This window comes from Ambystoma mexicanum, chromosome 1p (genome assembly GCF_040938575.1).
Source record: "Ambystoma mexicanum isolate Mex_15411 chromosome 1p, UKY_AmexF1_1, whole genome shotgun sequence".
In the NCBI taxonomy this organism is placed as follows: Eukaryota; Metazoa; Chordata; class Amphibia; order Caudata; family Ambystomatidae; genus Ambystoma; species Ambystoma mexicanum.
The window spans coordinates 1,084,650,246-1,084,668,743 of NC_090921.1; the positions used below are offsets into that span (position 1 = coordinate 1,084,650,246).

Sequence of the window (18,498 nt, forward strand, 5' to 3'; positions counted from 1 at the left end):
TGCCCTAAGCTCCAAAAGACTGATGTGTAGTTTAGACGCTGATGGAGACGGCCGCTGATTGTCAGATCGTTGGCATGGGCTCCCCACCCCATGAGTGAGGCGTCAGTAACTACCGTTTCCTCTGGCCATGGTTGCCAAAAACGGTCTCCTTTCAGGATGATGTTCTTACAGGCCCACCAGAGGAGATCCTGTGCAACCCTGTTCGGGACCTGAAGAAGGTCTAACATCTTGCCTGAGAATTGAGACCACTGTGTCCTGAGAGGCCATTGAAGGGATCTCATTCTCAGGCGAGCCTCTGGCACCAGAAAAATGCAGGATACCATGAGGCAGAGCAACCTCAAAGTCAAAGGCTGGAAGACGCTCGGCATTCTGGAATTTGGGGACCATCTGCAGAATGTGTTGAGCCCTCACCTCAGGTGGCAAGGCTTTTCCCAAGGATGCATCTAGGACCGCTCAGATGAATTGGCGTCTTTGAGATGGCATCATGTGGGACTTGGAATTGAGGGAGAGGCCCAGTCTGTGTAGAGAGTGACATTTTATGCTGAGATGTCCCAGGGCCTGTTCTGGAGAACGAGCCCTGAACAGTTAATCATCCAGGTAGGGGTAGACTCTCCTGAGAATCGCTGTCACCACCGCCATCAACTTTCTGAAAACTCTTGAGCGGATATCAGCCCGAATGGCAGAACTCAAAACTGATAATGAGAACCGCCAACTGCGAACCTCAGGAACTTTGTGCTTGTGATGGATAGGCACATGGAAGTAAGAACCCTAAAGGTCCAATTACACCATCCACTCCTGGAGCTGGAGGGCCTGAAGGAACTGAGAAAGTGTGACCATTGTGAACTTGTCCTTCCTGAGGAACTTGTTCAAGCATCTCAGTCCAACATGGGTCTCAATCCTCCATCCTTCTTGTGGATTAGGAAATAGGGAGACTTCCAACCTTTGTTCCTCTCCATCACAGGTACTGGTTTATAGCACCTTTCCATAGCAGGCTCAACATCTGCTGCAAAAGGAACGGATCCAGAACTTTGGACGAGTGGCTCTTACATGATCCAGAGGCCTTTTTAAAAAGGGAAGGCAGTAACCCTGGGCTACTGTTTCTAACGCCCATGTATCTGAAGTAGCAATTCGTCATTCTTTCAGAGGCTGTGATAGTCTAACTCCCTCTGGGGTCTTGCAGGCTAAGGCCTCAGAGAGGTTTTGAGGTGGCTGAAGCAGCGGGTGATGGCAAGGTAGCCGTTGCTTGTGTTCTTTGGCCCCTTTGACCGGCAAGTCCCCTCACCCTTCCAACTGAGGAGTAGAAAGGAAAGGACCTACACCCCTCCAAGATGGTTCACTGGGGTGAGATGGTTGTGGCTGTCTGATAGCGGCACCAAGGGATTTGGCTGCCGCCTTTGCGGTCTGCAGCTACTCTAGGCTTTAGTCAGCCTTACTGCCAAACAGCTGAGTGCCGTCAAAAGGCATGCTGAGGAGCCTAGACTGCACGGTGGTGCAAAACTTCCTCAGTCATGCAAACCTGTGTATTATAGTGCTTGCCGCCATGGCTCTGCTGAATCCAGTCCCGATTGAAGAGACTCACACAAAGCCTCCTTACCGTCTCTTACAATATTCAGGAAGCCATCCCTTTCTTCCCCTTCGGGGATATGATCAGCCGCCATTGCTACACAGTCCCACAAGCTGAATGTAAACTTTGCTAGGGCGCAAGTTGCGTTTGCAGACTTCAGAGCCATGCTCCCGGCAGAACATACGTTTCTACCCCAAGCATTGAAACACTCATCCCTGTCTGATGGGATGGTGGGTTACGTAGCCTGCTTAGAATTTAACGACGCTGCTTGAACCACCAGGCTCTCTTTTGTTGGGAGTTTTGATAAATAGCTACAATCGCTAACTTGAAGGTCTATATTTTCTGGTTAGGCTCTTATTAACCGCTGGACTAGATTCTGGAACCTTCCAATTTGCCATTACCCTATTTTGGAGGGCAACATGAAAAGGAAGTACAGGATCCCTCTGTGGACCTTTGTCAAGAAATTCCGTTAGGTCATCCTCCTCGAATGGTGGTGCAGGTCTGCCCCATCCCAGGAAATCAATAACCCTAGTCATAAGTTGCCTATAAGAGGCATTCGTATGGTCTGCCGGGTCAGGTTTGCCAAACGCAAGCTCGGGTGATGTGTCAATCCTACTAGCTGTCTGAAGATTTTCATATACATCTTTTAACCTAGACTCTTCTGAGATAAGAGCATCTGGAACATTTAGAGTGCCAAAATCCAAATCAAAAGGAGGAGTGTCCTAGTCCGACGGCTCATGAGCCTCATAAAGAGAGGTTAAAGATTTGAAGATATCCTTCCTTGGCAAATGTTTGCATGATTTTTCTACTTTCTTTGCAACTACTGGTGTTTTTGAGGACAAAGGCATTGATGGCGTTGAAGACTTCAACAGTAAGGGCGTCGATGACATTGATGGTCTCAACGCTAATGGCATTGATGACTTTGACGATTTGTGCGTCAATTTAGGTGTTGGCGAACCCTCGAAGAGCTTAACCCTTGACTCGATAGAGTATTCGACGGTTTTTCATCATGTGGAGACCTCTACATTTGTGAGTAATCTCAGGTCTGCGTCCCGGGCTCACGCAATTTGACCTTACCTTGCTCTTTGTCGGCTTTCATCGGCTCGACAGGAGCATGGCCTTTTTCTTTGTTTCGAGAGGGTCGGGTCCATTGCTTGTCTGAATTCCTCCCACTGAGCTGGAGTGGAGAATTTGGTTGGACGGGATACACTTTTCTCTGGAGATTCAGAAGAAGAAGTAGAAGGCGATCTATGATTTCCTCGATGAGGACGAAGAATGTTGCGACCCGCTCCTGGAGCGTGAATGCTCCTTCGATCTTTTCCTTCAAGCAGAGACATCTCTCAACTATATGTTGCTGAGGGTTCCATATTGTCTTAGCCTCAGCAAATTGTTGTGTTAGGTAATGACAAAGATACATGGTGCACGCAGAAGAGTGAGGCAATCAAAATGCTGTTCTAGCAAGCTGCAGTTTGACTGGCCGGGTTCTGGAGTCAGAGTTATGCCTCAGATGTAGCTTACTAATTAAAAGGCACCAGAGAGAAGGGGAAACAACCCCACACTATGTCCCTGCTAGTAAGTAGGCCTTTAAGTGTCTGCCATCCATGCTATCCATTCTAGTCTACCAACTGAGATAGGTGCAAACTTAATAGCAGTATAGGTTTGTGTGGGGAGCAAGGGTTGTGTGTCAGAGTAGCTGCCTGCGGGCAAGTTCCTGTCTCACTGTCTTAATAATTATTGAGTGTGTATGGTATGCATGTGCTTACATTATGTGTAGTGGGTGAGCCTGCAGGTTTGGGGTGTTGTAAAAAGTGGTCAATCTGTTTCTGTGGATTTATTTGTAACTACTGCCAGACTGAACACAATTGCTACAATGGGTCCACTTGGAGACTGGCATGACAATGCATGCTTTAAAGGGGCAATATGGAAAGGGCAAAGTATACTTTAGAGGCAAAGTTCAATTCCATCCGCTCACATACACCGCTGTCACTACACAGGTCGAGAAACGTGTCCAGCAAAGGATCAGAAACTATCCAATCATGTTTGAAGGATTGTGAGGATACATGTTTCTCGTTCGATTTATCACACCCCTACTGCTGCATACACTGTCACACAGATATACAAGTACATACTTCCTTGTAAGACGTTATTGCCCCTTCTGTTTACCTCATAGAGTCTGAAGGCTCCAACACAGAGGCACGTTTAACATCAGAGAGTATACTGGGAGTTCGTCTGCATTTACGATTGATTTCCACATGAAGTCGATCCATTAAAAACTTTAGGAACTCTTGCGCGTCTTGCTGGCTGTAAAAAGAGAATTATATTTATGCACTTGTTTGTTAGTCCCTTTTTCTGTGTGGGTTAGAAGACTCTTACCAGCATCTTCCAATCATCACTTTCTGCTGGTGGACTCAAAAATGTGACTAATATAACAAGGGGCTTGACTAAAACAATCAACTCAGACAAAGCAGGCTCCTCTGTCTGAAGGTGTCAATTTACCTGGTTACATAATTCAACTAATAGGACTTATGGGATACTCTTGAAAACATTCATCGGGCAATGATACCCCTTTTTCTTAAACGTCACTGCTTTGACTCCTCGTGAACATAGTTTCATTTTGAAGTTATTACATGCGCTATTGTATATAATCTTACAGTGTTGGCGACAGAAAAAAACTTTAGTTATGGTCAAGTTGATCTCTCCATGTCAGGGTTCAGTCCCAGAGCCTGTCATGGAGCGAAGAGGGACTCTTCCCAACCTGGGGCAGGGTCAGGCTGGGGCACAATATTTCTTGGGCAGCAATGAAAAAGTCACCTAAAGTCGCAAATGGCAATTTGTTCCCTTTGGAACAGACTACGAGAGTAGTACCCAAGGGAGGGATTTTTGGTAATGCGAGTTGCAAATAGTGCATTTAAAAAATATATGTTCAGTAGCACTGGTCAAAACTACCAGTAGCACAGTGAAGCACCACAAACTGGCCCCCTTTAGTCAAAAACACAGCCCACAGGATTCCAAGATGGCCGCCGACACCAGATAGACGTGTGTCGACGGCGCTCTAGTCTCCTCCAGCTAAACTATGCGGTTCCACCACCCCTAGCAGGCTAACGAGAGGCTGACAATATCGTGCGGTGTCCCCCACACAGGAGTGCTTCCACGACCGTAGCAACGTCCAGCAAGGGCGAGAAACAGGAACCCGAAGTCCGGAGCCCCACGGAGGGAGGGGACACCCCGGACCCACTTCCCCGGACGGCAGGTGGAGGGGAATAAGCCACAAGAGTGTGAACGCGAGCCCCTGCGATCCAGCGTGTGAGCCTGAGCCCCCGATCGTCAGCAGAGGCAGGCGCGGAGCCCTGCAGGGAGAAGGAGAGGCAGGCCCAGCACTGACTTCGGGCCGAGAGGGTCCGCTGGACTTGGCCGCGGCGGGGAGGCTCGGGGGCGCGGAGCACACCCACCCGCGGGGATTCAGATCGGCCCGCGAGAGGGCACACTCCGGATCTGGACCCAAATTGAACGGGCCCCCAGCTGACATCACTACGCGGGAGGCGGGCAAGGACCTGGAAGCCGCCTGCCGGCGCGGGAACCGGCGGATCCCACCGGAGAAAGGAGGACTCCCATCGGGGAAGCGGGCACTCTACTGGCCCCAGGAGAACGTCGGCCGGCGGGTGGCGCAGGTGAGGGGGCGAGGGCTGCCGCTGGGAGGGAGACCAAGAGTGCGGCGGTGGGCGTGGGGCTCCGGGGACCCCGGCCCCGAAGGAGCAGTCTGAATGGGCTGCCCCACAATCAGCCGAGGCCCGGAGCGAGGCGGCGCAGGCCCCCCCCTGTGGGCTTGGGGCCCCCCTCGTCCAGCGCCACGAAATAATTAAAAAAAAAATATATATATATATATATATATATATATACACACACACATACACGCGCAACACTCCTCGGCCCTGTGCCTGCTCCCGCCGGCCACCAGAACTAGAGCATGGCGCAAAGAGGCTGATAGGCCCCGTCTACCGGTGCTTGACCATCCCGGGGGCCACGGCACCAGGACTCAAATAAGTTCAAACCCGGAGTGGGGGGGGGGGTAAAGCGCAATACTTCACGGCTCATTAACTGCTATCTCCAGTCACAAACAGAGCTTAGCATCCAGCTGTGGAGGGTCTCCACACTGGTGCTGGTTCTCCCCGGATCCGCAGGGAGTCTTTCACTCCGGGCATAAAGCCCAACTGGTCATTAAGGGGACACTGAGCCACAGCCGGGTAGCTCGCTTGGGGGGGGGGGCACCTGCGCGCTCGGGGGGGGGGGGCTCTCCAGCAGGGGGCCCTACCAGTGCAGCAGAGTCGCCTGGCCACCCGTACACGGCTGAATCCCATAACCATGGCCGCCAAGAACAAGAGCAGGACAAACAAAAGCGGAATGCCGCAGGTTGACGCATCAGGCCCCCTCGTAACTATGTGGGCGAATAAAGATACTAACGAAGAGCGCTGGAGTACACAAGAGGGAACCACGGGACAGGAGCACCTTGGGAATCCTGACCTAACAGCACAAATCTCACGCCAGGACCTACGCGGGGAGATGCTCTCCCTTCAAACCTCATTGGGAAGAGCATTTCAGGATCAATTCCAACTGATGAGATCTGACAAACCAGGCGATGGCAGAAATTAAGCAGGAAGTGAGCCAGCTGGGAGAGAGAACGGACCTTGTCGAAAAAGGCCTACAGGAGGTGGCTAGAGAAACAACAGAGAATAGCGAAGCAATCGAGAGATTGGACACGGCGACGCGGAACCTGGAAATCAGAATGGAAGACATGGAAAACAGGTCTCGTAGGATCAACATCAGGTTGAAATTTCTGCCGGAAACGGTACAGGACAAGACTTAAAAGAGAACATCCAAGGGATCTAAGCAGGGCTGCTCGGGGAGTCCTCCCCCGACAAGATAGAGCTGGACAGGGTTCAAAGAGTGGGCGACCTCAACAAGAACCCGAGAGCCAGGCCGCGAGACGTGCTGGCCGCATTCACAAGGTATGCCCAAAAGAAGCGGTTCTCAGGGTGGCCAGGCAGAAAGAGCCGATATCACATAACGGTCAACGGATCGAACTGTACCAGGATCTCGCCAGCAGTACCCTACTCAAACGGAAACAATGGAGCCCAATCACTTCCAAACTTAAAGCACAAGGGATCAAGTACAAGTGGACCTTTCCATTCGGGCTCCTGTTCGAGTGGGCAGGCACACAAAAGCGGATAACTACGATGCAAGAAGGGGCGGACATCCTACAAATTGAATTGGATCAGGAGCTGGACCAGGAGCGCGGAGCGACCGGACAAATCTTCGGAAGCAGGGCTGGAACGAGACCCAGACCATGGGAGTGGACGGTTGTGGGGGAGGGGAAAAGGAGGAGACCCGCCCCGAGGGGGCCTGCCGGGAAGGGAAAGGAAATAGAACCAGCGGCGGAGGGGGCGGCACGGGAGGAAGAGGGCTGACATGAAATCGGGACAATCATAAGGGGTGGTGGACAGAAAGGTTTATTCAAGGAGGGGAGGAAGGGAGACAAGCAAACATCATGGGATCAGCGAGGGCGAGGAAGCCTGGAGAGAGGAGGAGGGGGACGGGAAGACCTAGTGGCAAGGTCTTCAGGGGAGAGGGGGGGGTGGGGGGAAGGGAGTCAGAGGGGGAGGGGGATCCTCCAGGTGCTGCCAAAGGGACACAGTGTACATTGCAAAACATCCGGGATCTCGGAGTGAAGTGAACGTAGGGAGAGGCAAAAAAGTGGGGGAACACACTCAGCAGAAACAGGAGACAAATCACCATTCAAATGGGTAACCCATAATGTCAGGGGGCTCAACTCCCCGCTGAAAAGGAAAAAGCTCGAGCAATTCACGAAAAGGGGAAAACCAGACTTCCTGGGGCTACAAGAAACACACCTTCTCCGTAAAGACCAGGGCAGACTCAAGCTAAGGGGGTTCGACCACGTGTACCAGGCATCAGGACCCACAAAAACGGGAGGGGTGGCGCTAGCTATCAGGAACTCGGTAAACTTCAGGGAAGAGGAGACCCTCAGGGACAAGGAGGGCAGATACATAATAGTGAGAGGCAAGATAGCGGAAGTGACTTGTACCATTGGGGTCATTTACGCACCCAACTCGGGGCAGGACTCCTTCCTGAGGTGCATCCTTGGAAAACTAGAGGAGTGCGCAAGTGGTCAGATAATCATAATGGGGGACTTGAACATAGCTTGAGATAAGGCCAAAGATAGATCAGGGGGGGCCAGGAGCACGGGTGGGGGAGCAGTGGCCTCGACACGGCTGAGATATAAAATGGCGCTCATGGGGCTGAGAGACGACTAGAGGGAACTGAAGAGGAACGCGGAGGGCTACACCTTCCTCTCCGAAGTTCATGGGACACAGTCCAGAATAGACTATATCTGGGTATCAGCGACCCTGGTGGGTAGGGTCAAGGAGATAGAGGTGGAACCCATGGGAATAGCAGATCACAAAATACTATCAATGCAGCTGGAACTGGGAAGAAGGAGTAGGGGGATGTGGGGATGGAAATACCCGGAACACGTGCTGAGGGACCCCATAATAAGGGAGGAGATAGAGGGAAAGATGAGGGAACTCTTCAACAATAATAAAAGGGGAGACACAGCAGAATACATAAGATGGGATGCGTTTAAGGCTACTATGAGGGGGGAAATCATAGCACTCAAAGCACAAAGACACAAGCAGCTGCTGGCCCTGGAGACCTGGCTGGAGGCAGAGGTCGAGGAAGCAAGGAACAAAGTAGCCGAGACCCCCAGTAGACCCAACCAGAGGGAATACAGGAGGGCGGTGGGGCAGTTGGGGAATCTTACGAACCAAAAAAGCAGAAGGGGCCCGACTTTACGTGAGACAAAAGTTCTATGCTAAAGGGAACAAAGCAGACACTCTTTTGGCACGCCTCCTCCGGGGAGCGTCGTCAAGAAATACAATCTTGGCCCTAAAGACAGAAACAGGCAATAGGGTTACTCAAACAGAAGATATTCAAGATACCATGGCCAAATTCTATGAGACATTGTACACTTCACAAAACCCCCACGCCCAAGCCCAGGATGCATTCTTGGAAAAGGTAGGCCTGCAAAGAATAGACGTAAACGCCCAGACGGGTCTACACCAAGAAATAACAGAGGACGAAGTGAGGGGGGTTATCAGGAACCTGCCCGCGGGCAAAGCCCCTGGTCCAGACGGGTTCTCAGCAGCATTTTACAAGTCCTTTGCTGGGCTGTTGGTACCACAACTGACCTACCTCTTTAACACCTTTGGAGATAGAGGGCAAATAGCGCCATCCATGAAGGAAGCTAAGATTTCCCTGATCCTGAAAACGGGTAAGGACCCCCTGGAAAGATCTTCCTACAGGCCAATAGCGCTCATCAATGTAGACGCTAAGATCTACACAAAAATCCTAGCCAATAGGCTGGATGGGCTCCTCCCGGACCAGATTCATCAGGACCAGGCGGGATTTATAAAGGGAAGGCACACAGCGGACAATATAAGGAGGGTGGCACACCTAGTGGAAAAGGCAGAAAAAACTCACACCCCGGCAGCCCTACTATCTCTGGACGCTGAAAAAGCGTTCGACCAGGTAGAGCGGTCATTCTTGTTTAAGGTTATGGAAAAAATGGGTCTTGGAGGCGCCTACTTGCAGATGGTCAAGGCAAACTACGAGGGGCCCCGAGTGAGAGTGGTAGTGAACGGCACGACATCGAGACCGTTCCAACTCCAAAGAGGGACGAAGCAGGGATGCCCCCTCTCGCCCCTCCTCTATGCAATCTATTTAGAACCCCTCCTACAGGCCATTCGGGAGTCAGAGGGAATACAGGGAATCCCATTTGGGGGCAGACAGCATAAAGTGGCGGCCTTCGCCGACGACATGCTACTCGCCCTGACTAACCCCATAGAATCATGCAGGCAGAGTAGACTATTACTCGAGGAATTTGGGGTAGCGTCCGGATTACGCATAAACATGAACAAATCCGAGCTGATGGACCTGACGCTGGGGAAAGGAGAGGGAAGAACTAAAAAGACTAACACCATTCGCATGGCGGCCTGGGGGGGGGATAACATACTTAGGAGTAAGGATTACCCCGACTCTCACAGGATGGTATGCAGCAAATTACCCCCCCTAATGAGAAGTATTAAAAAAGACCTCCACAGGTGGCGGAGTCTCCGGATCTCCTGGCTCGGGAGGCTCGCGGCGATAAAAATGGTCACACTGCCAAGAATGCTCTACCTATTTCAAGCCATCCCCCAAAATGTTTCAGCAAGCTTCTTCGGGGAACTCCAAGCAGCAACGAACAAATTTATCTGGGAGGGGAAAAGAGCAAGGATAAGCAGGCAGCAACTCATGGCCCCGAGGAAAGAAGGGGGACTAGCCCTCCCTAATTTCCGTCAATATTATGAGGCAACCCAGCTAAGGGTCATTAGGGAATGGCTCCATAAGGGGGAAGAAAAACACTGGGTCAAAACGGACAGGGCCGTCACACAGCATGATCTAGGGGAGGTCCTGTGGCTACCTAAGCAGCACCGACCAAAACACATGTACGAGAGCTCCATCACTAAATTAGTGGCGGATAACTGGGACAGGCTGGTTAAACACAAAGAGATCACAACCTACCCGTCCCCCTTCACACCTATATTTAATAACAAAGAGTTCACTCCTGGGCTAGAGAGGGGGGCATTCAGGAATTGGCGGGAAGGGGGATGCCGGAAAATGAGAGACATGTTCATAGGGGGGGAAATCAGCACCTGTCATGATGCCTACCTCCAAGGAGCCAGGCCCAGCCCAGCAACCACAGAGGCAGACATCATTTTCCCCAAGGACGTCCAAGCGGGCCCAAGTTGGGGCCTTTTGGACGCAGTCCTGGCGCCTTTGGCGCCAGGCTCATTCTGGACCCCAGTCCTGGCGCCTTAGGTGCCAGGCTCATAAAGCAAGACGTGTGTAAGTGTTTTAATGTGCACTTACCTGAAGCAGACCGTGCTGCTACATCCAGGCACTCTTGAGGACTCAATGGGACTACTTTATCTTTTGGACTACTTTATCACTCGGGTGTGGTCTGAGGAAGAATACATACCTGAGTGGAAGGATACATACCTGGAACTACTTTACAGGCTATTTAAACCACACCCGAAGAGCAGCACATTCTTCGCGTTGTTCTGCATCTAGCAGCTGGACGCTCACCGTGTTTGCTCCTGCATTCAGACTTCTGCCACGCCTGCCAGCATCCTGATCACCTACAAAGGAAGAGAAAGAGAGAATAGGCGAAGGAAAAGACTTTACCTGCAAGATCTGCATTCCGGAGTCAGCTCGCCGACGATCCTGCAAAGGAAGACACTTAATTTAAAAGCACATTGCATCGACCGCCACAGCGCCACATTCCACTCACCTTCACAGGGCGCCTCCATGTTTAGCAGCGATCACCCGGATTCGCAGCCACGCTTCCACACCTAGGGAGAAAAAGACAAGAGCAAAGGTGAGAGAGAGAAGGGAATGAGGAAACCTAAACCTCCATGTTAAGACTTACCTGTTTGGTCATTCCCTCTTCATTTCGGGTCCGCGCCGCATCCAGGCATTTCCGGACCCCGGCCCCTATGGGGAAAAAGACATTAGCGTCAATGAGCGAATGAAAAGACATTACCCAAAAACGCTCATCAAGACTTACCTGATTTCTACAGGGATTGCACCTCGCATCTCGGGTCGGTGCCTCTTCCCCGGCATTACGTACCCCGGCCCCTATGGGGAAAAAGACATTGACATTAGCATATTGATGCAAGGACAAAAGGGGAACCTTTCAAGGAACTTACCTGGAAGCCAAGCAAGTTTGGTTCTCATAAAACCAAGAATCCAGTGAAGTAACTGGATACCAACGCGCCCCTGCATCAGAAGCAGGAAGGAGAGCTCGCCCTTCAAGACCCTAAGGTGAGACGCCACGGGAAGCACAGAAGGGTTTTGAGGAGGGTGAGAGGGGAAAGGGGGAGGCTGGTAGCATTCCCCGCAGACAGTTAATCCCTTATTCTCGCCTACAGAAGGATACTTTGCAAGCCGGACAAGCAGGAGTTGGGAGTCCAGTCCAGTCCATCTTCTGAGCCCCGTGCAACACCTTAGAAGAGGTCACAGCAGCACGATCCTGGCCAGCGCCTCCGTGGGAGTCAGGTGAGCGTAACAGCACCTTTATGGACTGTAAAAGGGACTTCGCCGTGGGGGAGGGAGAGAGACTGAGATATTCCCAGCTGCGCCACTGGCTTCTCCACCCCACAAATAAGGAGGCGGCCACTAGATCTCCGACCCACTTCGAGAAATTCTTAATGACCAATGATGGCTCGAAAGGGCTAATCTCGCAGCTGTACAAGATTCTAAACGAAGCTGTTCCGAGGGCGCAGTGGGCATATATGGGAAGATGGGAACACATACTGGACAGGGACATAGAGAAGAGGGAATGGGAGAAGCTTTGGAGGAAAATCCCCAAACTAGCGAGAGCCTCGCAAACCCAGGAAGCCTGGTACAAAATACTCTATGGGTGGCATTATACTCCAGCCCGCCTGCGCAGGATGTACCCAGAGACAACGGGAATCTGCTGGAGAGGCTGCGGGCAGGAGGGCACAGCGGAACATATCTGGTGGAGGTGCCCAAAGATAGACCCATTGTGGAAGGAAATCCGCCAAGCACAAGAGCAGGTGTTTGGATCAGGGGGAACACGCCCCCGGAATGGACCCTCCTGGGCCGCCGGCCCGAGGAAGCGGCAGGAGAGCCGAGAGGCAGAGAAAGAGCGCAGGCGATACTTACTATAGCCGGAATGACAATGATAGCCCAGAGGTGGAAAAGCTCTGACATTCCGACATTCCAGGACTGTCTGCGTAAAGTGTGGGAAATCGTGGCAATGGAATGGGCCACATATGCAATGAACAATGTAATGCAGAACTTTGCAGGCGAGTGGGGGGGAAGTGTTAACTTTCCTCAGAGACGACTTCAGGATCGGATGGCGTCCGCAACGCTTAAGACTGTTAGATCTGCAATGACCCTGAAGAGACAAGGAAATTACGGGAAACAACGGAAAACCTGAGGCAGCACCGCGGGAAGGGAGTGGGAAGGGGGGCAGGGGGTGGAGCTATGGGGAATGGTATATCTGTTGAAAACTGTAATAAAATGAATAAAATAAAAAACAAAACACAGCCCACTTTGACACCAGAAAACAGGCCCACACTGGGATGTTGGCCATTGCCCTGTAGCATTCATGGTCTGGATGCTGTGGCCTTGGAAGCCTGAGGCACAAAAGGGCAGCGTGCTGTGTGTAGGGCTTTTGGGACACTATCTAGACTGCGTAAAGGAGGCAACTGGCGGATGTGGCCCACAGCAGGTAAGTGGGAGTTGGGGGAGGGGGGCTCGGTGCTGTACAGCAGTGCAGGGTTCAAGGGAAGGGGGAAGATGTGGGGGTAACCGAAGGGGGCATGGGACCACCCCCAAAAGGCACAGTGAGAGGGCCGGTTACAAAAAGCCCAACCTGCAGAATGCAACCTTTTGTTCTGGAATCTGCAGGTTCAGCCTTTTGTGACTGGTCTTTGGACATAGATCTCCTATAGAGCAGTCCAAGCCTGGCAGGGGGTCCAACCAGGGTGAAAACTAGAGTCAGTCCTGTCCTAGAGAGGGGATTGGGAGTAGAGAGAGGGCCCCAGTGTCAGAAACCCCCTCCTCTGCCATGAATGTCACTACCGGCACCACCTTTTGTCAAGCAATGCCTCACAGTACTTCTTCTAGTAAGTGTTCTATCCTTTGTGTTTCAGGACACCAGGACCAGAATCCCCTGCAGTTGCGTAAGAGAAAGACCAACAGAACATAGAATCTCTGTGCAGGACATGGCCGACACACCACCACCAAGAATCAAAAGGTAACCACTAAGCAGACAACTCACTGTGGCGAAAGAAGAAACACCAGACCTGCAATATGCCAAAGAAACAGCAGAGACTGCAGTCAGACCTGCTATGGGGAAGGGGGTGGGCATATGAGGACTCTAAAGCTTTGCACTAGTGTAACCCAGCCCCTAGGGAAAGAATAGCCACAGATTGACCCACAGAGTCAGGTAAGGCGTGGAGAAAATCGAAGAGTAGGGGGTGCAGAACTAGGAAGAAAGCAGTATGACAGGACAGTGAATGAGGGGCAGTGTGAGGGTTGTATGGGTGAGGTCAAGAGGCATTGTGGCAGAGCGTGAGAACAGGCAGAGAATGGGCTAGACAGCAGAGTGCTGAAGAGCTGGTATAGATTGCAGGTAGGTATTGGTTGGGGGAAGAGTGGTTCTGTGTTTGTAAGTTTGAAGCTGTGGATGTGCAAGCGAATGTAGTATGAAGCGTGAGGAGACAGGTATGTAGAGGGGTGTGGATATCAGAGGAACAGAAGGAGAGCGGGGAGAGGCAGAGGACCGGAGGGTGTGGGTGAAGGAGGGATAGGGGTGAGAGTAGAGTGAGGCAGCAGGAGTAGTGCGGTCAGGGAAAGGAGAGAGGTCTGTGTGTGTCTGTTACAGGCTGTTTTGCCTTTGAGACACGTGTAATGACCTCAGAATTACTCACACTATTACACAGACTAAAAGTTCTTGGACTGGGAGAGGCAATAATATACACTTCGACCATTAGTTGGAAAATAATTGGCTCTTTACAAGCCCTTTATTCTCACGTCAAACACACAACTAGGGAATAAATGCAACTAATTACACATGAATACCTGAACAAGAACGAACATAACATGTATACATCACCATTAGGGCAGTTGTAGGAAAAAGCTTAATCTCAGCCACGCCAACACTACCCAGTCCCAAGGCAGGTAGGCAGAGAGATCACGCATCATCTAATGGGGTCTGGAGCAGAGCGTCTTCCCTCTCAGCGAGACTTCAACACCCGGGGTTCCAATTATCTGTCTCCTCATAGGGACCTTCTCCTCTTAAGGGGGACAAATCCCTGCCCCTCATAGGTTGCAGACTGCCCCCGGCCGGAGGACAGACAGCAAGCATGGGAGGCAAGAGTGGAAAAATCCAGACAGTGGAAAAACCCAGCTCGTCTTCCGCGCTCTAGTTCCCAGCACCCCGTATCAATGCACCTGCACATCTCTGACTCCCCTCTCGGCTCGTCCTTGAGCGAACAAAGCGCAAACTATTCTACACAGTGAACTCATCTACTTCACGCTAAAATATTGCAACCACTGCAGAAATCTTGTCTGCCTTCCAATTGAGCTCGCTGAAATGCAAACTTTCATTGTGGATTGGGAGTGAATGTCCAAAATGGCTGCGCACCGGCGCCATGTTATTTAGCTCATTTTCGCACACGTACTACACCAGCGCAAGGAAAACAACATTCCTATTAAGCAATTCTGTTATAGTGTTAGGTTAGGGACTCCTTATTGGAACCCCAGAGAGTTCCAGGCATCGAAGATACAGCCATGTCCTGCTTTGCAAAGAGCAAAGCAGGATATGGCTGGATCTAAGATTAGGAATCTGTGCGAGGACACAATCCATTAGAAAAATCCATCAAAAGCAGTACAATAAATGACAGGCTTACTAATTAAGGCGCAACCAATCCCCTTCTAGATTAGTACTGTTTTGGTAGCTTTTGACAAAGGTGTAGTTCCGGGAAGATTTGGAGATGGGTTTAGGGATACACTACTCCTAAAATAAGGGGGAAGTCAGCAATTAAATAGAACTTGAATACAAATCTGACCAGGAGCAAGTTGCTACCAAACTCGAAGAGGTAGGAAACTAGTATTTTCACTGGAGTATTTTAGATTTCTGCAAGCTATTCCGTGCCTCACTGTGACAAGCATGAAAAAGTAGGATTGGGTTTCAAAAGAATGTGGGATAGGATGGATTTCCGTACTGGATCCACTGGTGGGAAGAATAACTTTGGGTAGGTGGGTAGTTGGTATGGGCAATTGGGTTCACTGCTTAATTTAAGTGGCTTGCTAGCAGGTGGCGGTTCCCAGTTACATAAGGTTATATGCTTAGGTGGACTGAAAGCATTTTGTTGATGCTCCAGGCGTGATGCAAATATGACATTTGCAGAGTGAAGGTTTTCTTACACGTTCCATTTACAAATTTAAGATGGAGACCAAGGCCAGAGGCAAGATGGATTATCTAAAACATTATTAAGATAATGTCATTGAAGATCCAAGGTCTGTGTACTCATCGAAACTGTGGGAGAATGCCAGCATTCGTGTTAGAGATAGGTGTAAACCTTGCCTTTCTCCATGAAATCCATCTTCTTCTCAGGGAATTTTGACCAAAGGAAGAAGGCCAGTTTTCCCCAGCAGAAATCTGTGCCATGCAAATCCAAAAAGGTGGAATTGGAAATATATGTAACAAAAAGTGACAGGTCATCATAAGAGGCAAGCTAGGAAGATATTTTTTGTGGCTCAAGGATTCTACATCCTCTAGGTTCCATTTATGCACCTAATGTAAAGACTACCATAATTATGAAGTGGGGTGAACATTTGATTAAAGATAGGAATCCCCACTGGGAGATGTGAAAAACCTGAGGGTGTCTCACCCGCTAGTTCCCGGAGATCTGTTATCCAGGTGGCTAGGACACGGTCATCGCTTTTGGATCCAGTTACTGGGGGTGGACCAGTGCGGGAGGATCACCTGGGTGAGGGGTCCTCAGGGAGTAGAAGTGGGACACTGGAGGGCGAGAGGCGGCATCCCCTTCCCTGTACCACCTTTACCCCATCCTACCAGGTAGTAACTCAACCCCGTCCCCTTTCCCAACATGAAAACTTTCTCACCGACAGCTCACTTTGAGAGAAAACGGAACACCTGAGAAGTATACCCGACATGTACCAATAAAATGGCCAGGCAGGGTCAGGCAATTACTGATCATTACACACACCTGACTTCCAACACGCTTCCCCACATGGATAAAAGGCGGAGCACAAAAGCACACTCTGAGCGAGGCAAAGCAAACAAGGAAGCAGCAGTTCCAAGATGGCAGTTTACTACAAGGCGAAAGATGGCAAAACCGAAGAGGACTGCAATGAGGGAAGTGCCCTTGACCTTTTCCACACAAGACCGTTACTTTCATGAACCTTCAAGAATAGGACACGTTAGACCAGGAATAGAGGCTGAAGAATCCTGCATTGTGTGTCTGAGTTACCCGGGGATCTCCTGCGTCGACAGTCAAAGAAGGGATAATCGCTTGCTGCTGTGGTACTGTCCTTGGCTTCTACAACAAAGAAGCGCCAGTGAAGACAGCACAGCCGGTGAGTTGGGGAGACCGATACCAAACCAGTCTGTGTTGAAGCCATGGTTGCAAGTGGGAACGTTGTATAATGAAAACTGAAGAGAACAGTGCATGAAGCGTATGTGGCAAGCGACACTAGCACAATTAAACCAGCGGATGAGTTACGAACTTTGAAGACAAGATACGATACCATAGACAGAGTGGTCCGGCACCATGTGGGTGCTCATTCCAAAGTCTGTTAGGTATCCAGCTGAAAAATTGAAATTGTGACAATGAGTTGAGAAATCGAAGTGGTCCTGCAATGGGCCAAGCAAAACCCTGTGCACATTCGAAAGTCTTCCATAACTGATGAAATAGTGTAGGAAGTTGGTCCGAGCCTGGCGGAGGAAGATCAGCTAAAAGCTTTTGGTTAAAGCAAGTTTGTGTAAAGTTCCGAACATTGTGTTAAAAAGGATCTGAGCCTGACTGAGGGGGATCTGAGATCTGAGCCTGACCGAGAGGGATCTTGGGTGAACCATGAGTGACCCGAGAAAGAATATCCAACAAACACTGCGAAAGAGGATCTGGGCCCGGATAAGGGGATCCAAGGTGAATAACATTGTGTTGAAAGGATCTGAGTCTGGCTGAGGGGGATCTGAGGTGAATAGTGAATCACCAGAGAAACTGAATAAACTGTGAAAAATCCTAAAGAGGAAAGGAACTCATTGTTTGTTGCATTAGGCTGTTACGCTCACCTGGTATCCATGGGGATGCCACCCAGCCCTGGTTGGATGATTTGCACTCTCAAACCCTCTCCCGGTCCCTTGGTAAGGCCTCTGTTTAAAGATGGGTCCGCAATATAGGATAGCTGGATTCAATACCAGATTGTCTTTATGTTTTCCCAATTCCCGTGGCCTCAACTCCTTCCTCCCCCTTGGGCCTTCTCCTCACCTTAATAGTGTAAAAGGTGGATTCTCCGTCCTGCTCCTTGTGGCAGGGGCACGTAGATCTGGGGGGCGAGCAGCAACCGAGTTACTTCACTGGTGCAAGCCCCCCTGTGGGAATCCAGGCCTGCTGCGACTCCGTAGGTTTGCTGCTTTACAGTCTTTATATACAGTTCTTATGTTCCTCATAGTTTGAATAATGTCTTGGTTCTTTCCTTTTAGGTATGGAAAGGTATTTTGGTGTTGTCATGCAGTTTGAAGAGGAGCATGGGCCAGTAGGCGAAAGCGCGGTGTGCGCGATGCTGTCTGGTGAGTAATGCGTGATGCGCTGCGCTGTTTCGCCTTTTGTATTGCTAACCTGTGTCTTTTCTCTCCTTGCAGGTCACGATGTTCCTCGCCGAGCGTCGTAATGTTCCAGCAATTATACTGACCAGGAGATGACAACCCAGGTAAGATTTGAGTGGCTTTCTTCGTTCGGGAGGAAACGTGAGCAAACCCTTACTAATGCGGTCTTTCTTTCTCCTCTTTCCAGGTTATGGTATTCCAGGATGCATGCAGTGCCGGATGATGGAGTTCGTACCTTCAGGTGAGTGGAACTGAAGTCGGCGATGGATTGAAGACAGGATACTGTTCCAGGTAAGTTTTGTAGTGTTCTTTCTCTCTCTGCAGGTCCTTGGTTTCAGGTAAGCTGGCATCAAAGAACTGGACACGGTGAGCGTTACGCTGCCCACAGCAGAATAACGCGAAGCATGTTCTGCTGTTTGGGTGCAGTCTAAATAGTCTC

The 18,498-nt window shown here is 50.5% G+C and overlaps 1 protein-coding gene across 7 annotated transcripts in view; it reads right to left on the reverse strand.

Moving 5' to 3' along the window:
• Positions 1-18,498, reverse strand: part of USP21 (ubiquitin specific peptidase 21) — a 1,008,218-nt gene that overhangs the window by 444,720 nt on the left and 545,000 nt on the right. For 5 of the 7 annotated variants that reach the window (XM_069604671.1, XM_069604661.1, XM_069604666.1 and 2 more), the window contains one exon: positions 3,728-3,865. The exons of the other annotated variants lie outside the window; for them this stretch is intronic. In XM_069604671.1, the coding sequence (XP_069460772.1) occupies positions 3,728-3,865 (138 nt within the window). The remainder of the gene's footprint in view (positions 1-3,727; positions 3,866-18,498) is intronic. 7 annotated transcript variants of the gene reach the window in all.